The sequence below is a fragment of the Myotis daubentonii genome, chromosome 6, assembly GCF_963259705.1.
Source record: "Myotis daubentonii chromosome 6, mMyoDau2.1, whole genome shotgun sequence".
NCBI lineage: Eukaryota > Metazoa > Chordata > Mammalia > Chiroptera > Vespertilionidae > Myotis > Myotis daubentonii.
The window spans coordinates 95,011,844-95,034,643 of record NC_081845.1 but is presented as its reverse complement, the minus strand read 5'-3'; the positions used below and the strand labels follow the sequence as shown (position 1 = coordinate 95,034,643).

Below are 22,800 nucleotides of genomic sequence, written 5' to 3'. Positions count from 1 at the left end.
AGTGAGAAGAAAAGCTCTGAGGCCACAGGAGCCACAGCTGCTTCAGAGCTGCCTCTCACCAGGCGGGAGGAGACCCTGCAGTGTAAGCGGCAGAGCCACACCCAGGCTCCCCGCTATCTGTCCCCTGGCTCGTCCCCTGCACCTTCTGTTCTAGGGAAACCCAAAGCGTCCCTAAGAGAGGATTAAAGAGCGTTACCTGTGGGCTGAAGTCGATAGTGTCCTGGGAAGAGAAGGAAGATGCCACTTAAAAGATATGAAGGTAAGTGTGACCCCAAACACAGGGTCCCCGCCCAGGCCACCTGAGCTTCTCTAGCAGCACCCCCACCCGCTGACACCAGAGCAGGGACCAGAGCAGAAGCTGAGAGCAGTGGCCCCAAAGCTGTCACATCCAGTGTCATTAGTGACCACAGGGCCTACTCCTCCATGTACCCCAGGATCTGCACCCAAAACCCCGTGCATGTTTACCCGTCTCTAACCCCACAGCCATGACTCCTCATGTCTCCACCCTGAGAACCGGGAGCTGGTTATTTCCGCATTTCCAGGGAACGTGGGACCAACAGGGAAAGAGAGGCCTCTATGGCGTTGCCATACCCAGAGCTCACCCAGCAAAGCCCCAGTTCTCCCCACCATCTCGGGGCCTCGGCTGCCAGCAGGCTCCTCACCTTTCTGAGCCCTGAAGTAGATGAGCAGCCCTGCCCCGAGGAAGAGCAGCCCCAGCACGAAGCCCCCGGCTCCACTCAGCACCTTGTTCTGTGCGGATCCAGACTGGGCCCCTGAGAGAAAAAGCTGGTTTCGGTGGGTTTTAGCCCAAAGCAACTTCTCTAATGGAGACCCTGGGATTGAGAGCTTGGGGGGCGGAGAGGGGTTGGGGAGTGGGGATGCTGCCGTAGAAGAAGCAGAACAATAGCCATTTCCGGGAAAGAGACTGAGGTCACACTGAGCAGGTACAAGGCCCAGGCACTGGCCTCAGGTCCCCTCACTCCCCACCCAAGGCCACTGCTTCGGCCTCTGAGGCTGCAGAGCCTGGGACTGGTGACCTCCAGGACTTGGCCCGGGTGACAGAGCCCCAGACGGCACAGCAGCTGGGGCTCTCCCGTGGCAGGAAGGTCCCCACGCTGTGGAGGACGCGCCTCTTCCCAGATCACAGTGGGCAGCTCAGCGCAGGCAGAAGCATCTGCCCAGCCCACAGGGGATGGTGCCCAGGACCAAGGGCACCATGAAGGGGAGAGTGTGGGGAATTCAAAGCAGGGCAGGCATGGTGGCCTCCCAGGGCTATGGGTGTTCACAGCAGCAATCACAGGGCTACCCTGTGGCCTGTGCTGAAGGAGAGACAGGAGCAAAGGAAAACGGGGTGTGGAGAGAGGGGTTCCTGACCCTCAGGGACATCAAAGGCCCCTGTGGGAGGAGGCGTGTGAGGTCAGAGGGCATCTCACTCCATTCCACAGTGACAGGGCGGGTGCTGCTGGGGTGCCGCACTTGGCAGGTGTAGACCTCCCTGCTCCGGGGAACTGTCTCCAGCATCACCAGGGTCTGGAAGGTCCAGTCGCCGTTCCGGATCAGGCCCGTGGACACCACCCCGGCCTCCTCTTCCTGGCCGTTGCGCAGCCAGCGGACCTCAATGTCACCCGGATAAAAGCCGTTCACCGAGCAGACCAGGAGGTTGTGGTGCTGCAGGCGCTGGGCCTTTGCAGGATACACGGTCACTGTGGGCTCAGCTGGGACAGAGAAGGCGGAGGGAGACGTGAGCAGGACAGGCAGGCCCCTTGGTGGCTCACTTTCAGCCTCTTCTCCAGTCCTGGGCTCCAGGCCCCTGCAGGGCCCCCCTCAACCACCCTGTGGTCCCACAGGAGGTAGTGCCATGGGCCCTGAATCTCTGCCTACAGCCCAGGCCACTGGATTTGAGAGACAGTGAGGAAATTTGGGGGATTTTTTGTATCTGGAAACAGTTACTCATTGTTGAATGAAGTGTTTACAAATCTTTGTGAGGCACAGAGTGTGTGAGTTCCAGTGTGATTTCTGGGGCAGGGCTGCCTGGCTCACATCCAGGCTGTGCCTCTTACTGGGTGATCCTGGGGGATCCTCCCTGCTCAGCTCCTCACCTGTGAAGCGGGTGATAATGCTAACTCACCGCTTAAGGACATATGAGGACCAATGGGCCTGAAATATGTACAACAGCGGCTGGAACATAGCCACCACTCTATGTCAGCTGTTTATCACATATGGAGAGATAATATAAGGGAATCCGTGGGGAGAAACTGGGGAACAGCTTGGGGAGATGGGGACTCAGGGTGTGAAGTCCTGGGAATGTGATCGATCACACCTGGAACACAGAGATGGTTCCCCTGGAAGCAGGAAAGCCTGGGGATTCCCTAGCTCCGCAGGCTGAGTCCTGAGGGAGAGGGAGGAGCAGGGCAGCACTCATTATAACACTTACAGTGACACTCACTGAGCAACCCGCTCCTTCTCTAAAGAAGCCAACCTGTTTTTGGGATTGTTGACATTTTATAATTGTCTCTCTTTTCAAGCTGACATTTGAGCTCAGGGCAGGGGCAGGGACTGGGGCTCATTAATATGTGTGTTTCCTGCCTGAGGCCATGCTTAATAAATACAGATTTGGAGTAGGAGGAAAAGGAGGAGGGAACGGAGGACAGGAGGAAGAAGAGGAGACAGTAGAGGAAGAGGTAGAGGAGGAAGAGGAGGGGGAGGAAGAGGAGGAGAAGAAGAAACTTGGGGAAAATATTTTTACTGGACCCCACAAGGGTAGATTTAAGATTGATGGTAAGTCATTGCTAGCAACTTTGGAGTACATTTCATTACCTTGAAGATGTTTAAATTCATAACATGGAATGTAATAAAACATAATGAAAACACAAGCCAGGAACTGGAGAAAATGCTGCACCAATGTTAGCAAAGTGTCCCTCTTGCTGCCTAGAGAACCCAGAAAATCACTGAGAAAAAGGCCCGGACCCCAGGGATGACGGACAATAGGCCATTCCCAGCGCAGGAACAGTCATTAGCCAACACGTACGTGAAAACTGTTCAAGAACCTTAGATATCAAACAAGGATAAATTTAAAAAACTATTTTTCAACCGAGTATTTGGCAATATTGGAAAAGATTTAACAAAACAGAATGCAAAGTAAATTGTCAGAACTCTAAAAAGTTAACATGTAATGACTTAAATGCTGTCAGCACTGTGTAGATGTAACATTAGTGTGTTAAGTAACACAATTACAATGAGACCCTGGCTCACCATCACCCCCTCTGTAAACACAGGGGCACTGAGGGGGGACAAGACACTGAGACCTGAAAGGAGCTCAGAGAGGCCAGAGGTGCCTGGAGGCCCCGCCCCTCACACCCAGCCTGACCCTCCGCCCAGGGAAAGGCTTGTGCACCCAGCACCCCTATTCCAGGGCTCAGGGTCGGGGAGGGGGGGATTTGGCCATGACAGACCGACTCCCTTCTCCCAACTCCCACCTCCCACCTCCCTTCCCTCCCCTCCGCTCTCCAAACCCTCACAAGACTGGGCACCTGGGGAAACGCCTTACACAGGACAGGACCTCAGGGTCCCCACAGCCGCCTTCAGGACCCCCATGGGTGCTCCTCACATCTCTGTGTGCGCACCCCCCCTACTCCACCACTCCCACCCTCTCCCCGCACCCCCGCGCTCACTTTTCTGCTGCACCGAGAATCCCTCAAACACCCAGTAATTGTGTCTGCAGAACGTGTCCACATAGGCCCGAGCCCGCTCCAGTTTGTCCTTCTGGCTGTTCCAGTACTCGGCGACCGGCCGCCCCAGCTCGGTCAGCGCGCGGCACTCCCCCACATCACTGTCGAAGCACAGGTTCTCCTGCCCGTTGTAGATGTCTCTGTACAGGAACCGCACCTGCTCCGTCCCGTTGGAGAAATGACACTCGCACTTACGCTGATACAGGAAATTTGCTGCAGGGACAGGAAGGACCCGTCACGCTGGTGAGAGAAGATGGCGACGTCGCCCAGTGCGGGGCTCCCAGGCGATGGGGACACACGACCCGGCACCCCCACTGCCAGCGCCCGGGGCCCCTCATCTGGGGCTGGGAGGCTACAGGGCAGAGAGACCCCTGGGACCCTCAGCCACTGGGAACCCACTGGGCTGCCCTGCGGGGCTTTGGGCTCCAGGCTGGGCCAGGACTTGTGCCATTGTGAAGGAAAACCCGTATTCTGTAAAACTACTGTGTGGAATTCTCTGCTAGTCTTTGGACGGCCTCTATCTAATTCTGAAAAAGTAACTTTGCTTTCTAGCCTGCTTGAATAATGGGGGAGATAAACTTAGCTATCTGACCTTGTAGGCCTGAGACTAGATACACCCAATGCCATGCCAGGTGCATTTTTTAATTGGATAGAACTGTGTAGTTTTCAAGGCCGCCGCCAGCAAGCGCACAAAGGGCTGGCTCTTCCATAAAGAGGGAAGTTCTGCTTGTAGCTGGGCTTAGAATTTGGATTAATTTCCCTGAGCCTACCACGGTGAATAAAGTGTAACTCCAAACTCTCAGAGTGCTGTTTGGTTCTTGTCCGGTTTTTCTGTAACATAATTGGTTCCCTGACATTTCAGGAAGACCGGGGAACCACTCATCGTGGCCTCTTGGCCTCCGGTGTGGACTCGGTTTGAGGACCGGGGGAGCCGGAGAGGCCCCCGGGAGGCGCCATTCTGCTGATTTAGCAGAATTGAACCAGGGGAGCTCTAGGCACTCCGGACCTCTGCCCAGGACCCGGCCGGCAACTAGAGAGCATGGACGGACACTTCTGGACCTGTCTGCAGACTCTGTAAGGTAGGGGACCCAATCCCCTACCGTCTGGCCTGCTCAGAGTGAGTGGAAGGGGAGCTTGATCACCTCCCGGGGAGCCATAGAGCTGCCTCAGGTTTTGGGAATCCCTCAGGAATTTGGAATCTGTCAGGAATTGGTAATCCCTCAGGAATTGGGAATTTGTTTAGAATTTGGAACTTGTTAGGAATTTGGAATTTGTTAGGAATTGGGTGGATTGTTTAAACTCTGAGTGAATGTCTGGTGAAAGTGTGTGAGTGTGGAGGGAGGGGGCCTGCCCTCTCCTCTCCTTTGTGTGGCTCCATGACTTTGGTTACGGAGTCCAAGTGGGCCCCAACCTGCGGTTCCACGATTGTCATATGGCATAACGGTGACTCACCCCCATGTGGAGGTGCCAGGCCCAGTGTTTATATGGGTGCACCTTAGATAAGACGAATCTAAGCTCCAAAGGGATGCGGCCAGGCGGGCATCTGAGTGAGGATCTGTGAAAACAGGTCACCCCCTCCCTTGTCTGTCTCTCGTCACCGATCATCATGGGGTCGGGTCAAAATAAACCTACTGTTCTTAATTACATGTTAGAAAATTTTAAAGGGGTACAATAGAGATTGTGGAATTGGAATGAATGCTGAAACATTAAGGAAGTATGAGTGAACAGCTGTTTGTTTGTGTGGGACTAGCCAATTTGCTACCGAGAAGGTGGGCTGGACGCAGTTTTAACTCCTCCGGTAGGTTCTCACCAATACGTTGGTCAAGAATTCTGTTCTGGGACATGGGTGCCAGGAGCGCTCCCATGCCCATCTAGGGAGTTGGGTATTGTTTTGTTTATCTGCTCAGCTCCAGTCTGGGCTAGTCTACTGAGAGAGTGTCTTGGCTGCTCATTAACTGGTCTCGGTTAAGTGAAAGCTACTTTGATTTATTTTGCATTTCTGTTAATTCATCTGGCTGAACTTTTGGACTGGACCCGCGATGGGTTGCAAAAGTCTCTAGCAGTTCTCAGAGTCTTTTGCTCGCCATTACAGAAGGAATCAGCCCACTTCGCTAACAAAAATTTCTGTCTATCTGTTGCTCTTACCTGGGTTGTAAATTCGCTGTATTAAATTGAAATTTTGAAGTGCTAGGGTAGATTTAAAGGCTAAAATAAAGGCTGGCTAGGTTCCAAGATCGTTTGTAAAAAAAGCAAGAGAGAAGTCTTTTCAAGTTAACTATTTGCTTAGCAAATTAACAAAGTAGTAAATTTCAAAGAACTTGTTATTTATGGTTTTCTTATCTCTTTGGTGGACACAAAGGGCTTACAGCTCCACAGGGCAGAGATTTACTGGCCCTGACCCTGCTTGTGACATCATAGTCCAACATGAGCCACCTAAGGCTGAAGTTATTATAAACTGTCTATAGACACCGTTAACCCCTGATTGTGTGTCTCGTGTGGTCTGTTGTCTTTGTCTTTGTGATTATGTGTGTTGTTTGACTTGCCATTTTCAGTTATTTATTAGGATCCTCATAGAGGACATAACCTGGCCTTTCCCTTCCTCCCTCATCCTGATTCTGAAAGCATCTGTAACTGGATTTCAGGTGGCCTCCAGGCTTTCTGTCTGCAAGAAATATCCCTATGCACCCGTTATCTTTCTAGGCCAACTAAGAGTCATGTTTCCCCACAGGTTGGACCCCAGCCTCCGGGAGGGAGGCATACTATAGGAGCAGTCTGTAGTTTTCTTCGAAACTCCCACTGTTTAAAGGGAGACAAACAACTGGACTGGGGGACAGGGAAATTGGTTGGAGAGATCAAGAGTAAAGAGGAAAAATCTGTGGGGGAAAGCAGCAGGCATAGGCTGAGAGAAGGGGGGCGGGGGTGTTGGCAGTTATGTTACTGGCTGCAGGTGCCTTATCAACAAACTTCAAGGTCACAAGTTTTCTGTGAGAACCAATGCTGATTGTTCACTTTTAGTAATCATTAAAAGATTAAGGTTTCTAAGAATAAAGAATTCTAATACATTAAAAACAACTAAACTCCCAGGAGAAAAGTGGAGGAGAAACAGAGCTGAAGTCTGAAGCTGCCCTGGTGATTTAGAACTGTTTGCCAGGCAGACTCAGTCCCTGAGAGCCAGGTCAAAGAAGCGGGGCTGGATGCCTGAGTTGCCCACTGCGGCCCTTAAAGAAGAAGCAGCAGCAAGAGAAGTGGGGGAAAGCAGAAATTTACCTGCCAATAGAGCTGCCCCTCTGTTGCCCAGTGAGTAAGTAGTATTTACAACAAGCAGTACAAGACTTGGGCCTTTGGCTTACTGGCTACAGCAGTTAAAACAGAAGTCAGTGACTACTACTAGCCTTCCTACAGCCCCAGGAATAGAGCAGCAAGCCTGGGACCTATAAAAGCTGCGGATAGAGCTAGCAAAAGCTCCCTGTTTGCAAATGTACTGAAAGGGTTCAGTACCTGTTGCTGCTGGAAGAGGAGGGGCTAATATCCCCTTCCAGTGCACTCCCCTGGAAGAGGCCTGGTTGCTGCTCTGCCACAAAGGGGACTGGTGGGAAGACAAAGAAAGCAGTGCCCTTTAACTAATAAACAGGGTTAACAAAAGGGCAAAGAAAAGGGCACTCTTCCTGGACCTGGGAGCCATCAGGACTTTGAAATTCTCCAAGAGAGGAGGAGTCTGACTTAGAGACTGGCCAGAACCTCGTTGGGTTAGGAGAACTAGAGGTTGCATACTGAACTTGTAAACTGCAGTTTGCTAGGCAGAGGTCCAAGCCCAATTGTATAGGGGTTAAGCTACCTGTATACAGCAAAACAACTTTCTCCTGTGCCAGAATACATTTTAAGGAAATTGGACAGACTGTGTTTGTCACTAGAAAGAAGAACTGGCCACAATGCACGGCCATGACAGTGGCCTGCAGAAAATTGTATAATAAACTTAGATGATGCCTGCATCTTCTTGGACATGGCTCCAAAGAGACAAGGACAATTTTGCCTTATATAGGAAGGTCAAGAGTAGACTTTAGTCACCTCCCTAAGATGTTTGTATAGCCCTACCATATCTCATGTGTAGTAGCAGAAGATTTAGCTGCCTGAAGCGACCATGGTGCCAATATTATGTTTCATTGTATAAATATGTTATATTAACCTTTAATTCTCTTACAGGTTTGAATGTAGCAATAGCTGCCAGCAGTTGCTGTAGACTGGTGATGGTCTACAGTCCTTGGTAGTCTTTGGGAGTAACTGGCAAGTATCCAGATTCCCACACTGAGGGCTGTTGTTATGGCTATGTGTTAGCTGTCCTGGAAGGGGGCTATGTGGGGTGAACCCCAAAAGTAAAGGGTGCCTAGCTGCCGAGAGGGCAGGTGCCCAACGGGGCAAAGAAGAATACCCATCAGGTTTTGGTCTCTATTAAGAGACAGTTGACAGTTGGCAGCCTGTATACTATCTTGCAGGCCTGTGTGACCATGCCCATGTCAGGGGTGGTACAAACCTCAACTGTAGGAAACTGGGGAAGGCCTGTTTGGAACAGAAGGAAGTAGTGAAGTGATAAATACTAGCCCTCTGTTACAGGAATTACAGACCCTGTGAGGTCCTGTGACATGTGAGACCGTGTAAGGAAATAAAGCTCCTTTAGTCTGTTCTGAGAGAACAAGTCAAGTAAGGGGAGCCCTGAAGATGGCTGGCGCTGGAGCGTCAGGCCCATGCCCTACCATCACTGGCGGTTGGTCAGAGTAGAAGGGGAGCAATAAGGACGCCTCTGCGTCCCTGCGGAACCCCCACTCACTCTGGGACGCAATGAGTAGGAGGGCTACTGAGATGGGCCTTAAAGCCTAGGGTGTGGGCCCAGGTGGAGTTGCTGCAGGTGAGGGACTCACCTAACTCAGCAGATACTGCAGGCAGGCCTGATGGCAACTGGAAGGCTTGGCTTTCTGACCCTACGGGGCACATTAAGATTCAATCATGAAATTCCGGCAAAGGTAGTCAGTTACCATTCTTATTGTGTTTATGCAAACATCAGGCCAAATTGAATATAGTAGATAAATTGGTCTTGATTTGGCTTTTTGATAAACATAGAGGTAGTTTTAAGGAGAAAAATCCTATTTCAAGATAGGTTGTTAAAACTGAAGTGTTTTTCGGACCATTTGTTATAGTTTGTCTCTGCCAGGTCACAAGCCCAGCTCCTGTGCCCAGGACAGCGAGGAGCCTGACTGGAAGGTGACCTCTGACCAGACACACCTGCTGCAGATCACCGTCAAGAAGACAACGGACCTGGCCAATCAACCTGCTCCAAAGGATTCAGAGAACACCCTGCTGAATTCTTCCTTACACTTTCTTTCTTATCTTCTCTTAAAGGCAAAATGCTCTGGCATTTCTGGATAATAATTATTTTTATCTTTCTAGTAATTCTCATTTTGTCTTTTTATGAGTGCCGCAGGAACCCGAGGCTAGTCCCAGGAGGAGAACTCTTCTGCCCTTGCTGAAATACTGAAGCACCATAAAATTACTGCTTCCTACACAAAAAAAGGAACAAGATGAATAAAACAGGAGTTATCTGAGACCTGGGCTGCATGGGAGCGGGGGATCTGGAAACGGCTCCTTCCATTGACAGCACCACTGTTAATGCTACTCATGGCCATAATCCTAGGACCATGTCTTCTAATTCTGTTAACTTGCTTTATCTCATCCCGTCTAGATGCCTTTAAACTTCAAATGGTCCTACAAGCCAGAAGAATTCCCTACAAACCTTTCCAAGAGGAAGAAACGGGATGTTAACCCCTTGGACATCGTCCTTTTCCAGCAGGAAGTAGTAAAAGATTGATCGATACCCCTGTTCACCATAACATCCGTGGTTGTTGTACCACAAGGCTGAAAAGCTTGTGGGACAGAAGGTGGGGGGAATGTGAAGGAAAACCCCTATTCTGTAAAACTACTGTTTGGAATTCTCTGCTATTCTTTGGACGGCCTCTATCCAATTCTGAAAAAGTAACTTTGCTTTCTAGCCTGCTTGAATAATGGGGGAGATAAACTTAGCTGTCTGACCTTGTAGGCCAGAGACTAGATACACCCAATGCCATGCCAGGTGCATTTTTTAATTGGATAGAACTGTGTAGTTTTCAAGGCCACCGCCAGCAAGCGCACAAAGGGCTGGCTCTTCCATAAAGAGGGAAGTTCTGCTTGTAGCTGGGCTTAGAATTTGGATTATTTTCCCTGAGCCCACTGTGGTGAATAAAGTGTAACTCCAAACTCTCAGAGCGCTGTTTGGTTCTTGTCCGGTTTTTCTGTCAAACCATCACTGCCTCCTTCTAGACGCCACCCCCTAACCCCCAGCCTCTCCCTTCCCCACACCCACCTCCTCCTGTCACCCTCTGGACAGGGGACCTCGTGCCAGGCCCCACCAGCCCCGAGACCCAGGAAGGAAACCGGGCAGTGCCCTCCTCTCTGCAGCTTAAAATTCACCAAAGTGCTCATCACAGCCCAACCACAGGCACACCCACACAGGAGGGAGATGGCAGGAAAGGGGGCCTGGAGCAGGGACCACAGGGTCCAAGTTCCATCAGGGGCGGGGCCAGGGCCTCTGAGTGACAGGATGTGGGGGAAGGTAGCTGTATATGGGGGAGGAGGCACATCTCAGGTGAAGGCAATGCCACCTGCAAAGCCTGAGAGAACCCATGTGCCTCCTGGGAAACCAGAGAACAGGCTCTGAATCCAGACAGTGGGAGGGAGGGGACAGGAGCCTGGAGGAGGCGGGGTGCTGAGAGCATGGGGGTGAGTTAGGGGGTCTTCTGCATATAAGGGAAAGCACTGACGAGGTTCAGGGTGTTACACCCTAATCCCAATAGGGCGCCCTCTCTTTCCTGCATGTCCAACCCAGGAAGCGCAGAGAACCAGAGCACACCTGTGGTTAAAGCAGGTGGTGGATGGAAGCTCTGACACCATCGCTGGTGTGGAGAGAGTCCCTGCAGAAATGGGAGGCCCTGACTGAGGACAGGGGGCTCCCCACGATGCACGACTCATAGAGGAGAGACATGGAAGATCAGCAGAGATGAGTGACAATAACTCATGACGCTTTGGCAAACATCGCAGAAGGCAAAGTAAACATCAACATCGCGAGCTTCAATTGATTGAATGGGTTCAACAAGAAAGTGCTGACTTTCTGTAACTGTCTAATTTTTTCTTAATAAACCGTGAAGAGCTGCCTTGGAAGGTGTGTGTGTATAAAGTGTGAGTCTAGAATTTTCAGAAACAGCCGGTGTCCAGCAGTGTTCTCACGCTCACACTATTGACGTTTGGACCAGATGACTCTGTGAGGTTGGGGTGGGTGTTCTGTACACAGTGGGCTGCACTCGGCATCCCCACCAGCTGTCAGAGAAACCCCCATGTGACAGCAGACATGGCTCCAGAAATTCCCAGAAGTTCCTGGTTTGGGAAGAGGAAGGGGTGGTGAACCATCTGAAAAGTGTGAGGTGAAAAATGCAGCAGCTGGGAATCGCAATAAAAATTTAGCCAATATTGTGTCTGTGGAAAGGCTTGGTATATATGGAATTTATATTCATTAGGAATCTGGTCCCAGTGCAGACTATTTTCCAGCAAAATAAACTTGTTCAGGACCAAGATCTACCCGTTTCTTTGCCTTGTTAACTAACCACTGGCCCACTGCTTGTCTCCAGGAGCAGCTACAGCCACGGCCATTTGATTCCTGTTCAAAGTCCCAACTAATTCACTTTCTAACTGCCTCCTGCTCCCAGTAATACCAGGAGGCATCAGGGTACCAGCCTTGGCCGGATGTGGACTCTCATTTCTACAGGCAGGTCCCTCAGAAGGGGAGCAGCTGAGATGACCCCTCACAGAGACAGATTACAAACAGGAGCAGGTCCCAGCTTTAGGTGGAGACCTTCACGTAGAAGTGATGGCAGAGGGGAGGGCACTCTGCTCAGGCTCAGTCTATGTAACTTTTCACAAATTCTCTAGCACCTTCCTGACACCTGAGAAGCTGAAAATAAACATGTGTGAGTTGCTGTTCACTGTAGCCTGTGTGCTCAGCACTATCAGGCCATGCTCATGGGCCCAACTGAAAGACCACCAGATGAAGCAAATAAAAATACTCAATTCCCAGTTACATGTGGATTTCAGATAAATAATTGTTTTTTTCTCTGACATTCAGCTTAAATGGGGCATCCACTCTTTCCTTTGGGAACACAAGCCCACCCGCTGATGGAGTCTGAGGCGGAGGAGGGCTCTCAAACTCCCTTGAGTTCCTCACATGCCCACGACAGTCTGCACATAGTGTGAGCCCATAGGAAACTTTTCAAGTTTTAAAACCAAAATAGATGTAAATTCCTCCTAAATATTGGAACTGGCAGCCCTTGCACCTGCTGCCTCCAACCCTGAGACATACGCTGGCCCCTGGGAACATCAGAAATCTCAGCAGCAAGTCAGACCCAGCCAAGCCCCTGTTCACAGTGGGGGTGGAAGCCCAAGCTCTAGAATGAGGAACCTAAATTAGAACATGAGCTCCCACTGGGTCAGACTGTAACCCCCATGGGCCTTGTTCTTTATCTCTGATATGGATTTACTGATACTGTATTCCTCACAGGATATTGTAAGTGTGGGATTAAATAATGTTTCTGATGCTGATCATATAAGCACTCAGTAAGTACCCTGGTATCTTAATTCTTATCACTCCTAGGAATGCAAGCTCACAAGATCTTTCTACTATTCCTTAACTTCCTAGATCACATAATGTCTCCACCACCATTTGGCAATTGTCTTTAATTAATTTTATCACTAAATATCATTTTGAACACAAGGACAGAAACATTGGTGTCTGTATAATAACGGGATATACACGCACCTACTATGAAAGGACTGTGCTGAGGTAGAAGAGAGGGACTTTCGAGATATTGAGACCTAGACTATGTCACCTGGCTCTACAACTAACCATGTGACTCTGGGTAAGTTGCTTAAACTCTCTGAATCAGATTCCATGGGTGATTACATCTGTAATTGCTGCAGGTGAGACAGGATGGTTATGAGAGTCACACACTCAAATGCAGGCCTGGTGCACAGTAACTGCCCCATGTGACGCTGTTCCAGGCCGCAGGGACCAGATTTGTCTTGTCCATGACTCCACCCTCACCCCCAGGTGGTGACTGTCTGCTCTGGTCACTAATAAACGGTGGCTGTGGAATTGGTGGCTTTCATAACCAGTCACCTCTGCCTTCAAGGCCACTCCCGTGGCTCCTTGCTGATGACTGAGCATCTCTGGTTCTCGAGTCCCCCAGCTTCTCTTCAGGCTCCTTAGTTCTTATGCTTTAGGTCCCCTGACTCCCTGACCCCAGCGCACAGTCTCCCTGAGGTCGCTGCTCGGAGGCACCTGTAATCATCCCTCACATCTTCAGCTCCCGTCCCTCTGTTCAACGGTCCAATCAGGTTCCAACTCCTACACTCCACTGACTGCGAACACCATGTTCACCAATCCCAGTGCTCACTGCTCTGCATGTCCTCACTTCCCTGCCTCCTAGCAGTTCTCACCACACTTGGGCATTCCCTTCTGGAAAAATCTACTTCCCCTCACCGCCCTGCATCACCTTGTCTTGGTTTTCCTCAACACACTGCACCCTTCTCAGTGTCCTCTGGGCTCAACCCTTGGCATCTTCTTGTTCTCTCTCTCTCTCTCTCTCTCTCTCTCTCTCTCTCTCTCTCTCTCTCTCCTTCCCTGGAATTTAACAAAGCACATGTGTCAATGATACAAACACAAACAACTCCTGCCCTGGCCACCCCTGAACTCGAGGCTCTTGTATTCAACTGACCTCTTAGCAGCCCACACAAATGTCAAAAAATCATTTCAAACTTACACAAAACCTTTATTCCTAACCACTCATATATACAAGCCTAAGTGACCATGACGATTGAACAACTGGAACGACCACAATGACTGGTCGACCAGTCACTATGATGCGCACTGACCACCAAGAGGCAGACACTCAATGCAAGAGTGGCCTCCTGGTGGTCAGTGTGCTCCCACAGCCCACATCCCAAGGCCAGCCAACCTCCTGCGGTCCCTTCCCTCATCCCTCCCCCAATCCAGCAGGTCTCATACAGCAGCCGTGGGCCCAATTGGGACTGGGTGAGACAGCTCTCATAGGCCCTGATTGGCATCCAGGCCTAGGGACCCCACCTGTGCAGGATTTCATGCACCTGGGCTCGAGCTCATTAACAAGTCGTGGAAATATCTACCCCAGATCTGCTCATGTCCCCTTTCCCGCTGCCTTTGCCGCACTCACTAACTGATGCCCAAGCCCATCACTGGGGCGCGCTTCCATGCTCCTCAAGGGCCCCCGACTCCTCTTGTGAACCCTGCAATCCAATCCCCCCTGGAAGCTGGGGTTATTGTTTTTAATAAACATATGTGGGCTCTCAGCAATTCACGTCTCTTCAGATAAAATTCAAACTTCTTACCTGCCCGTCAGGGCCCGGTATGATTTGTCTCCGTCTCCCCCAGCCTCTTCCTCTGTCAGTGTCACTCCCCAGCTTGCTCCCCTGCTGCAGCCCCGCTACCCTTCCTCCTGCCCTTCAACACGGCGAACACGTTCCCACACTGTGGGCTCTCCCTCTCCATCTCCCTGGGACACTTGTCCCCTAGATCCTCTCACGGTGGATTCTCTCATCATTGAGGTCTCAAGTGTCACTTCCTCAGAGACAGCTCCCTAATCCCTTGAACTGATGTCAGGTGAATCCATGCTCTCTGTCCCATAAACCGGGGGTATTTTTTCAAAGCAGTTATTGCTCTGAATTTTTTCTTTCTTAAGGGGCTCAGGGAGAAAGGAGAGGAGATGGTGGGGAGGCCCCTGGATACATCTCACATAGTAGGGAGAGGCACCAACATCACAGATTCTGCTGAGGACAGAACACAGGATCCTCAAAGAGAGACCCTCTAATTCCTTTGACTCCCCATAAAATGCCAGAGAAACGTTCCTTTGGGGATAACTCAATACAATAAATGGAGCACTGGGTGGGAATCAGTCTGAGATCATTATTTCTCAATCCTCTCAAGACCCTGATGGAAGGGGCCACAGGCTGGGGAGGTTTACTGTAGGCGAGGTGAGAAGAAACAGCTGAGATACATGGAGCCCCTTGCACATCTCATAGTGGCGAGCACAACCCCCTTTTGTGGTGGAAAGAATAGGGATCCATATGATAAAGGCAGGTGGCCACTGAAGAAAATGCCACCATTTTCTAAGGGACATGGCCTGGACACAGTGACAAAGCTAATTCCCTTTCTTCCTCCCCCACAACAGCTCACCCCCAAGGTGCACTTACATGGAGTGTCTCTGGCCTGAGCCAGGGGAGGGCTCAGTGCCATCAGCATCACCATCAGAACGGTCATCCAGGAGCCTCCGGGGCACCGCAGACACACCATGCTGGAGTTCAGAGAGGACAGGGGCAGGGAGCAGAAGGGTCTCACTCAGTGAGGACTGTGACCCTTCTCCACCCACATCCCCCAAAACACCAACTGATGAACTCATTTGTTTGTTCCATGATTGGGTCATCTCAGTACTGAGAACCAACCAGCAAAAGAGATGAACAGCATCATCAGTTGCTGGTCAGAGATTCAGTAGGAAGTTCCTCTTCTGAAATTTAAAATTTCCTGCATTAAAAGCATTGCTTTGATTTAGTTCTTTGAAGGTTTGGTCTGGTTGTGTCAGAAACACTGTGTTGGGCCCTATTGTGAGGCAGCTCTGCGCTGTCGGTGATGAGCACACAAGTTGGAGCCTTTGGGGAGCATTGGTCTCTCTCACTGCAGACAGAGCTGTTCTGCAAATGGATGAGTGTGTGCTGGGGGATGAGGGTGAGGGAGGTGATTGCAAGTTAGGAGGCCTTTAATTTTGTCCTGTTTTTAAAAAAGTTTTATTGTTGAAAGTCTTACATAATTACATATGTCCCCTTTGCCCCATTGATCTCTTCTAGTCCTCCCGGTCCCCACCCCACCTCAGGCCCTCACCACCCTATTGTCTGTGTCCCTGGGTTATGCATACACACGTACAAGTTCTTTGGTTGATCTCTTCCCACACACCCTTACTCTCCTGATTCCCTCTGAGGTTTGACAGAATGTTCTGTGCTTCTGTGTCTCTGAATCTATTTTGTTCATCAGTTTATTTATTTTGTCAGATTCCACATATGAGTGAGATCATGTGATACTTGTTTTTCTCTGAGTGGCTTATTTCGCTGTTGTACCTGAACTTAGTGTTGCAGATTTGGGGAAATGACTTAACCTCTCACAGTTAATGCCACTGTGATCTTTCAGGTGTTTCAATACTGGGAAAGGCTGTGATTCTTGGACACCTCGAGGAGCAGTACCCTGGTAACTGATGACATGACAGGCTGGTAGCTGCTGATTGGAGAGTATAATTGGTGACTGTTTACGTGGGGGGAATGTCACTGAATGAAGGAAAATGAAAGTTATTCAATAATTCATCCCAAATGAAATGGTTTTTCAGGCTTATCCCCTGGTGCTGTCACTGAGCTCAGGGCACCTCTGGAATACACTTGGAGAAAGGGCATAGAACATGGCATCCATGAAGGAGAAAAATAAAAGAACGAAAGGGCAGTTGAAGTGCTGAGGAAGAAATCACTAAGAAATTGTCTAAAAAATAATAGTATGAAGTGATATGAAAAAATAGTAAATAAAGTTTCAAAACATATAATAGAGAACTGAAATGCAAAAATATGTCACAACATATATATTTATATACTGTATATGAGGCCCCCAGAACCATACGAAATGCAAAATATTCACTGTGAATAACTCATTCTCAAATTGCCCCCCTTAAAAATCAAATTACCCCCCTGTGAGGCATGTGCCCCACGTTGGGAACCACTGTATTAAATGTTCCCATCACTAGAAAAGTTTAGTAACTATGTGTGGTGTAGATGTTACCCAGACTTACTGTGGTGTCATTTCCAATATATACAAATACCCATCTTTACGTTGTACACCTGAAACTAATATAAGGCCGTATGTCAATTATACCTCCACATAAAAGTGAGTAAAATTTATTGAGCATTTCTGAGCATTTTACTCTGTACCCAGGATATACAGGGGCTTTCTTTGCACCAGATTTTTGTTTAATTCTCACATCATCTCGGTGAGCTAAGTGCCCTTCATCCCGACAGTTGGAGAGAATAGAGTGATGGCGGTGGAAGGACCTTCACAAGGACACAGGCAGTAAAGGTGCCCTCCAGGCTGAGCCCAGCGATGTGTTCAGACCCACACGCTCAGCCACTGCACCGACCACCTCGCATTCACCTTCTGAAGGGACTGTTCCTCCAGGAAAGCACTCCCCTCCCTCACTCACAGATGTGCACGCCCACACGCTACTCCTCTCAGTGAGTGACCGCATTGCCCATAAACTGAGGCGGCTGCAGCGGAGCAATTCCAGTTCCCGGACAAGATTCCCGCCTCACCATGGTCCCCTTCTCTGGAAATGACAAGCTTTGTATTAACTTATGTAATGACACCCAGAGCTCCCGCACACACCTTCCCCTTCTTAGAGACCACACTAGCCTCAATTCCTAAATCCAACCTACTGTTCTCATCAGGATTTCAGGCTTTTCAGCATGTTAAGTGCCAATTAGACCACCTGAAATCAGACCAGAAAGTGTGTCTCACTTACTTTGGGAAAATTTGTTTCTATTAATGTGGAAAAGTCAACATTTCTTGGAGAGGTTGGGAAGAAATCACTCTTTTTTTAAAAAATATATTTTATTGATTTTTTACAGAGAGGAAGGGAGAGAGCTAGAGTGTTAAAAACATCGATGAGAGAGAAACATTGATCAGCTGCCTCCTGCACATCTCCCACTGGGTATGTGCCCGCAACCAAGGAACATGCCCTTGACCAGAATCGAACCTAAGACCTCTCAGTCTGCATGCCGACGCTCTATCCTCTGAGCCAAACCGATTTTGGCAAGAAATCACTCTTGTTCCTGGATTCCTCGATCCCAGTGGCAATTCAGTGCTGTGGACAGTTGTACAATGGCAACTAGGAGAATATCACTTTTAATTTGACAAACAGACAATCATAATTTACTCAAAATTCATTTATCGTGATGTGTGACAATCTGGGAAAGCCTAGCTCAGGTCCACATTAGAGTTGAATTAAAAATAATGGCAAACAAAGCAATTCTATATGAAGAACACACTGACATGTAGTCAAACAGAACACTATCAAACGTGTTTATACAAGTGACATAAAATTTAAAAATTATATCAGTTTATTTTTTAAAGGAATGGATCACTGTGGCTGGTGTGGGTCAGTGGTTGAGCGTCATACTGTGCACTGAAAGGTGGCCAGTTTGATTCCTTGTCAGGGCACATGCCGAGGTTTGGGGATCAGTCCCTGGTCCTGTGTGTACAGGAGGCGACAGATAATATTTCTCTCTCACATCAATATCTCTCTCCCTCTCCCTTCCTCTCTCTAAAATCAATTAAAAAATAGAAGAATGTATCAACAACTATGACTTAATTCTGTATGTTGTCCAGTTCCATGTGACAAAAAGTGCTGCTTTTAATATCCTCTATCTCACACTTTTCCTCAGAGCTGATTAAATAGAAGGAGCGTTCAGATAAAGCAACGTAGCAGCTGCCCCCACAGGGTGCAGGTGGCCCCAGGCCGGACCTCCCCCTGAGCAGGAGGGGAGGCAGCCCTGCTCTGCTCCGCAGGAAACTTGGGGACTATCCTAAGAGAAGGCCGTTGACTTGGTTTCCTGGGAGAAGGTGGTTGCCAGTTCAGAAGTTGTACAGTCTCTGATCTTCATGCTCAGGGCCACAGCTTTTTATTTAAAGAAAACGAAGCACAACATCTTGGGAAGAATTGAGTAAAATCAGAAACACAGATTTAAAATCTTTTTATTTTTATTGATTTCAGAGAGGAAGGGAGTGGGAGAGAGCAAGAAACATCAATGATGGGAGAGAATCATGGATTGGCTGCCTCCTGCATGCCACCCCCCACTCGGGCCCTAAGCGGGAATAGAATCATGACCTCCTGGTTCATTGGTCAATGATCAAGCACAGATCCATCCTGTCTGGGCCAGAAGCACAGATTTTTGTGGAACAACAGGCAAGTTGCCAGCAACATCATCACACAAGGCCTTGAGCCCTCGGTGTCACACCATGGACTCCCTGTGCTGAGCCTGAAAGGTTGCAATGCACCTGGGGAAACCGGCGTTTGGTCACTAGCACAGTTAGCCTGGAGTATCTGCTTCTTGTCTGAGTCGTCTCAGAACATTCTCCATCGTTTCCAGAAAGCTCCCACCGCTAATTTGAACTTGAAGTGAGAATCAGGTTATTGGTCCCTATAGTTAAGGGACAAATGGGTAGACAGGGCCACGGTCTTTTTACCATGGAAGACACGTATCCGTGAGGGAAGGCCGTGCCACGGACAGGCCACGCTAGCTCTCAGCACGGCTGGCAGCCCTGCCCGGTGAGAGGCAGCGATGTCCCCCGTAGGGACGTCGGACGGACCCGTCTTACCACGAAGCCGGTTGGCAGGGCTTCCTCGGCTTCTGAAGTCCATTCCCTGACCTCACTGATCTGCGCTTCATGACCCTCAGCCCAGCGCGTGCTTTAGAACCAGAGTGTGTGCAGGGAGGGGCCAGGGAGAGCAGCAGAGGGAGCTCACAGGCCGCCCACTGTGCTGTCAGCAGGCGTTCCCCTTCCCTCTCTCTGACCCAGGCCTGTGGTAACCGTGTCCTGGAGAAGAACCCAACTCTGCATCCAGCACAAACACCGGCCACAGGGTTTTTCAAAATTCCACCTTGTGTTCCACCAGCCACTGCCCATGATCCCAGGTCTGTGCCCGCAATGTTGTTTCTTTATTCAAAATAAGTGATAAAATACGTGCCAGTGATTATGGGATAGCCCGTACTTATAGAGAAGGAAGTTTCTCCTCAGGAGAGTAAACTGTCTAACCCTCCCTCTCCCGGGGGTGAATGCGGTCCCCTGCGGCCTGGCCCCTCTTCCTCCCTGTGCCCGGAGCACCGTGCCACCCTGCAGCGCCATGTGGAGACCACTCGCTAATCACTGCAGGGTCCCTATTCGGCCACACGGGTCACAAGCAAGACAGAGAGCAAAATGGGGCGCTGTTATAGGGCCATCTGGACACGCTGAGGATGACCTGGGGGCCTAAGATACCCTGTCAGTATCACCGTCCCGAATTTGGGACCTGACCTTAAAGAAAAAGCTTTCAGGCAATCTGATCAGTAGTTAAATTAAGAGCAAAGGGGACAGATACCAAGAAGTTGTCTATGCCATCGCCGGTCTGGTTCAGTGGATAGAGCGTAGGCCTATGGACCCAAGGGTCCCAAGAACAATGGGTTTCATTCTGGTCAAGGGCACGTACCTGGGTTGCAGGCTCCTCCCCAGCCCTGGGCCCAGGTCATGGCTTGTGCAGGAGGCAACCCATCGATGTGTTTCTCTCACATCGATATTTCTCTCTGTCTTTCTCTCTCTAAAAGACAATGGAAAAATATCTTCGTGAAAGGATTAAACAAATAATAATAAAATAAAATAAAAAGGATGACAACCCCCTTTAGACATTATCTAACCATGGCTACACCATCAACCAGGGAATGCTTTCTAACAGCCACAGCGGAGGGCACGTGAGGACACAGAATGTGAGGCAGCTCCAGGAGTGCGCACCCCATGGCCTTTCCCATTTCTAAGCTTTGAAATCGCAGACGTGTGACAGGTCAGTCCCACAGGCACTGGTCCTGCCGCGAGGAAGTGCCCAGCAGTGTGTTCAGTGTCTCCCTGAACAGAGTGAACCCTTAGTCCTTTTAACTGTCAGCGTCCCCTCAGCTGTTGCTGATTCGTTGCACTATCGTTCCTCCTGCCCATCGTCTCTCCGCCTATAGTTTAGAGCCGTGAATCAAGGCCTCCAGGAACTCGCTCTGGCTGTGCTCCCGCGGGGGCTGGTCCCGGGGGTGCTTACCTGGATGGGTTGCCAAGGGGCCTCCAGCTGCTCGCTCTGTTCGTTAAGGACGGTCACTGCCAATCGTTGAGTCGGAAGCTGATGCAGAGACATCGCCTACATTATTTCAGTCTTTCACTTTGGCTCAATGGTCTCTCCTCTCAACAAGTGATGAGTAAATATGCATCTTACAAGCTTCACCCCTGTTATAATTTATAGGGTGCTTTTTGGAGAATAAAGTGATCATGTTGAGTTACAAAAATGTAAAAAATTATCAGAATATGAACGGTAGTGATGGACTATTTTAATACAAAAAGTGAAGTTAAAACTCATTGGCTGTTTTAAACTCTTTTGGAGAAATAACATAACTTTCCCTTCCTGGTTCAATCCACCCCCTCCGATAATCTGACGTCCACCAATAGACTGTCCCCCTCTTTATGCAAGCGATACTTTAAGAGTTTCAGCTAACAGCTGGGTAAGGTTAGTTTCCTCCCTTCATGTCAATAAGAGAACAGACCATCAACGTGCCAGTGGCGTGTGGGAGCCTGAGGGTTGTCTAACTGCCTGGAGCTGAGGTCACAGAGCACGGGCAGGGCCTGACCCCGAAACCAACACCCACACCACACTGTCCAGCTTCCTTACAGGGGGGGTCGCCGTGGGCCTGGGGCATCAGATTGTCTTTCAAAGAAAGTGTTGTCTTCTTTCTCCTCCCATGTGCCCCCTTGTCTGGCTTCTGAGGAGTTTTAGAAAGTCAGGTTTCAGGACTTGGCAACTGAAAATGAGAGACACAGAGACACTGTGCCTGGAACTGCAGAGGCCGCCGGGAGCATTTAGCCGAGGGAGGTAAAGGGAGGTGGTGGGGACCCAGCTCAGAGACTCCTGCGAGGACATTGGGAAATGAATCTATACACACTACAGGGGAAGGAAGGGGTAACATGGAAAGTGGCATCAGTGTCGTGAATTAAATATATTTTATTTCGTATTTGAGGGGCAAGCGGAAGAGTGAAATTACTTTGGAAACCGCTTCTGGCTGCGGGAGGGGCTGGAGGAGTGTGAGTGTCATATCTGAGAGGGGACTCTCCCACCATCAGCCACGCTCACCTCTGAAAGGGCAGGTCTGCAGCTGCAGGCGGGCTTATGTCCTGCTCGAACACTCCTAATTATTCCAATGGACATGCATTACCTGATGATTGAACCACCAGTAACAAAAGTACATGGACAGGATCAGGGAGGAAATATTAGTAATAATTAGAAGCGAAGACAATAGAATGTCTGCATGTATCTCACCGTTAGCTCTGAGATTCCTGGGGACCCAGTGAAACAGGGACAGAGGTGGATCCTGAACTTGCTCTCATCTCTCCAGGGAAGCACAGTGGTCCCTGAAGGGGAACTCATGCTCCCAGTTAACATCTCCCGAGTCTCTCTGAGTCACAACAAACCATACCCGATTGCTGAAGAGCCACATGCCTGTGTTCTAGGAGTCATGGAAACACCTAGAAATGGCTCCATCTTGTATGACCCCTTGACGGAAGGCAGCCTGTGACAGGACAGTGTCACGCAGTGAAGATGGGACCGGAGCTCTGTGTACCCTCCCCTGCGCTCTCGCAAGCACACTCAGCAGGAGCCCTCACTGCACCTGAGCCATTGAGTCAGAGCCCTGCCAGCAGCGCCAGCCATGCGATGGTGAGAGGCTGGGCATTGTGGCCTCAACACCCACAGGACGGAGCTGAGCGCAGGAGGAGGAGGAAAGGGGCCGCCTTCCCACGTTTGCGCTTTGTCTAAATCCACACGGAGGACCCTTTGTCACCTATGCTGTCCCACGGGTAGTTGTTTATTCACATTTATGACAGGTTTACATACTTCTATGTGAACTCCTGTGCTGCCAGGTGGTGTTTATGTGTAATATCAGGGGCACAGAGACAGGTAATTTGTAGGGAGTTCTGTCTCCATCTCGAGCTGGCCGACATGGGATGTGGAATTTTATACAAGTGATAAATGTCTGGCCTAGGGGTGCTTTGGGGACATGTGGCTTCACCGGAGCCAAAGGTAGAATCACTTCCACGCCA

At 49.8% G+C, this 22,800-nt stretch overlaps 2 protein-coding genes across 4 annotated transcripts in view; both read right to left on the bottom strand.

The window, feature by feature from the left end:
• The window catches only part of LOC132237447 (HLA class II histocompatibility antigen, DR beta 5 chain-like), a 48,605-nt gene extending 33,339 nt beyond the window's left edge, over positions 1–15,266 (bottom strand). For 2 of the 3 annotated variants that reach the window (XR_009453530.1, XM_059701951.1), the window contains exons 1-5: positions 15,087–15,266; positions 3,672–3,941; positions 1,434–1,715; positions 663–773; positions 197–220 (exon numbers count right to left, since the gene is read on the bottom strand). Coding sequence is in view for 1 of the 3 variants with exons in the window: in XM_059701951.1 (XP_059557934.1) it covers positions 197–220; positions 663–773; positions 1,434–1,715; positions 3,672–3,941; positions 15,087–15,186 (787 nt within the window). In the remaining 2 variants the exon portion in view is untranslated. Of the gene's footprint in view, positions 1–196; positions 774–1,433; positions 1,716–3,671; positions 3,942–15,086 lie in introns of all 3 variants that reach the window. The other variant, XR_009453529.1, reaches the window with a different exon arrangement.
• The window catches only part of LOC132237449 (DLA class II histocompatibility antigen, DR-1 beta chain-like), an 85,850-nt gene that overhangs the window by 410 nt on the left and 62,640 nt on the right, over positions 1–22,800 (bottom strand). The window lies entirely within an intron of this gene.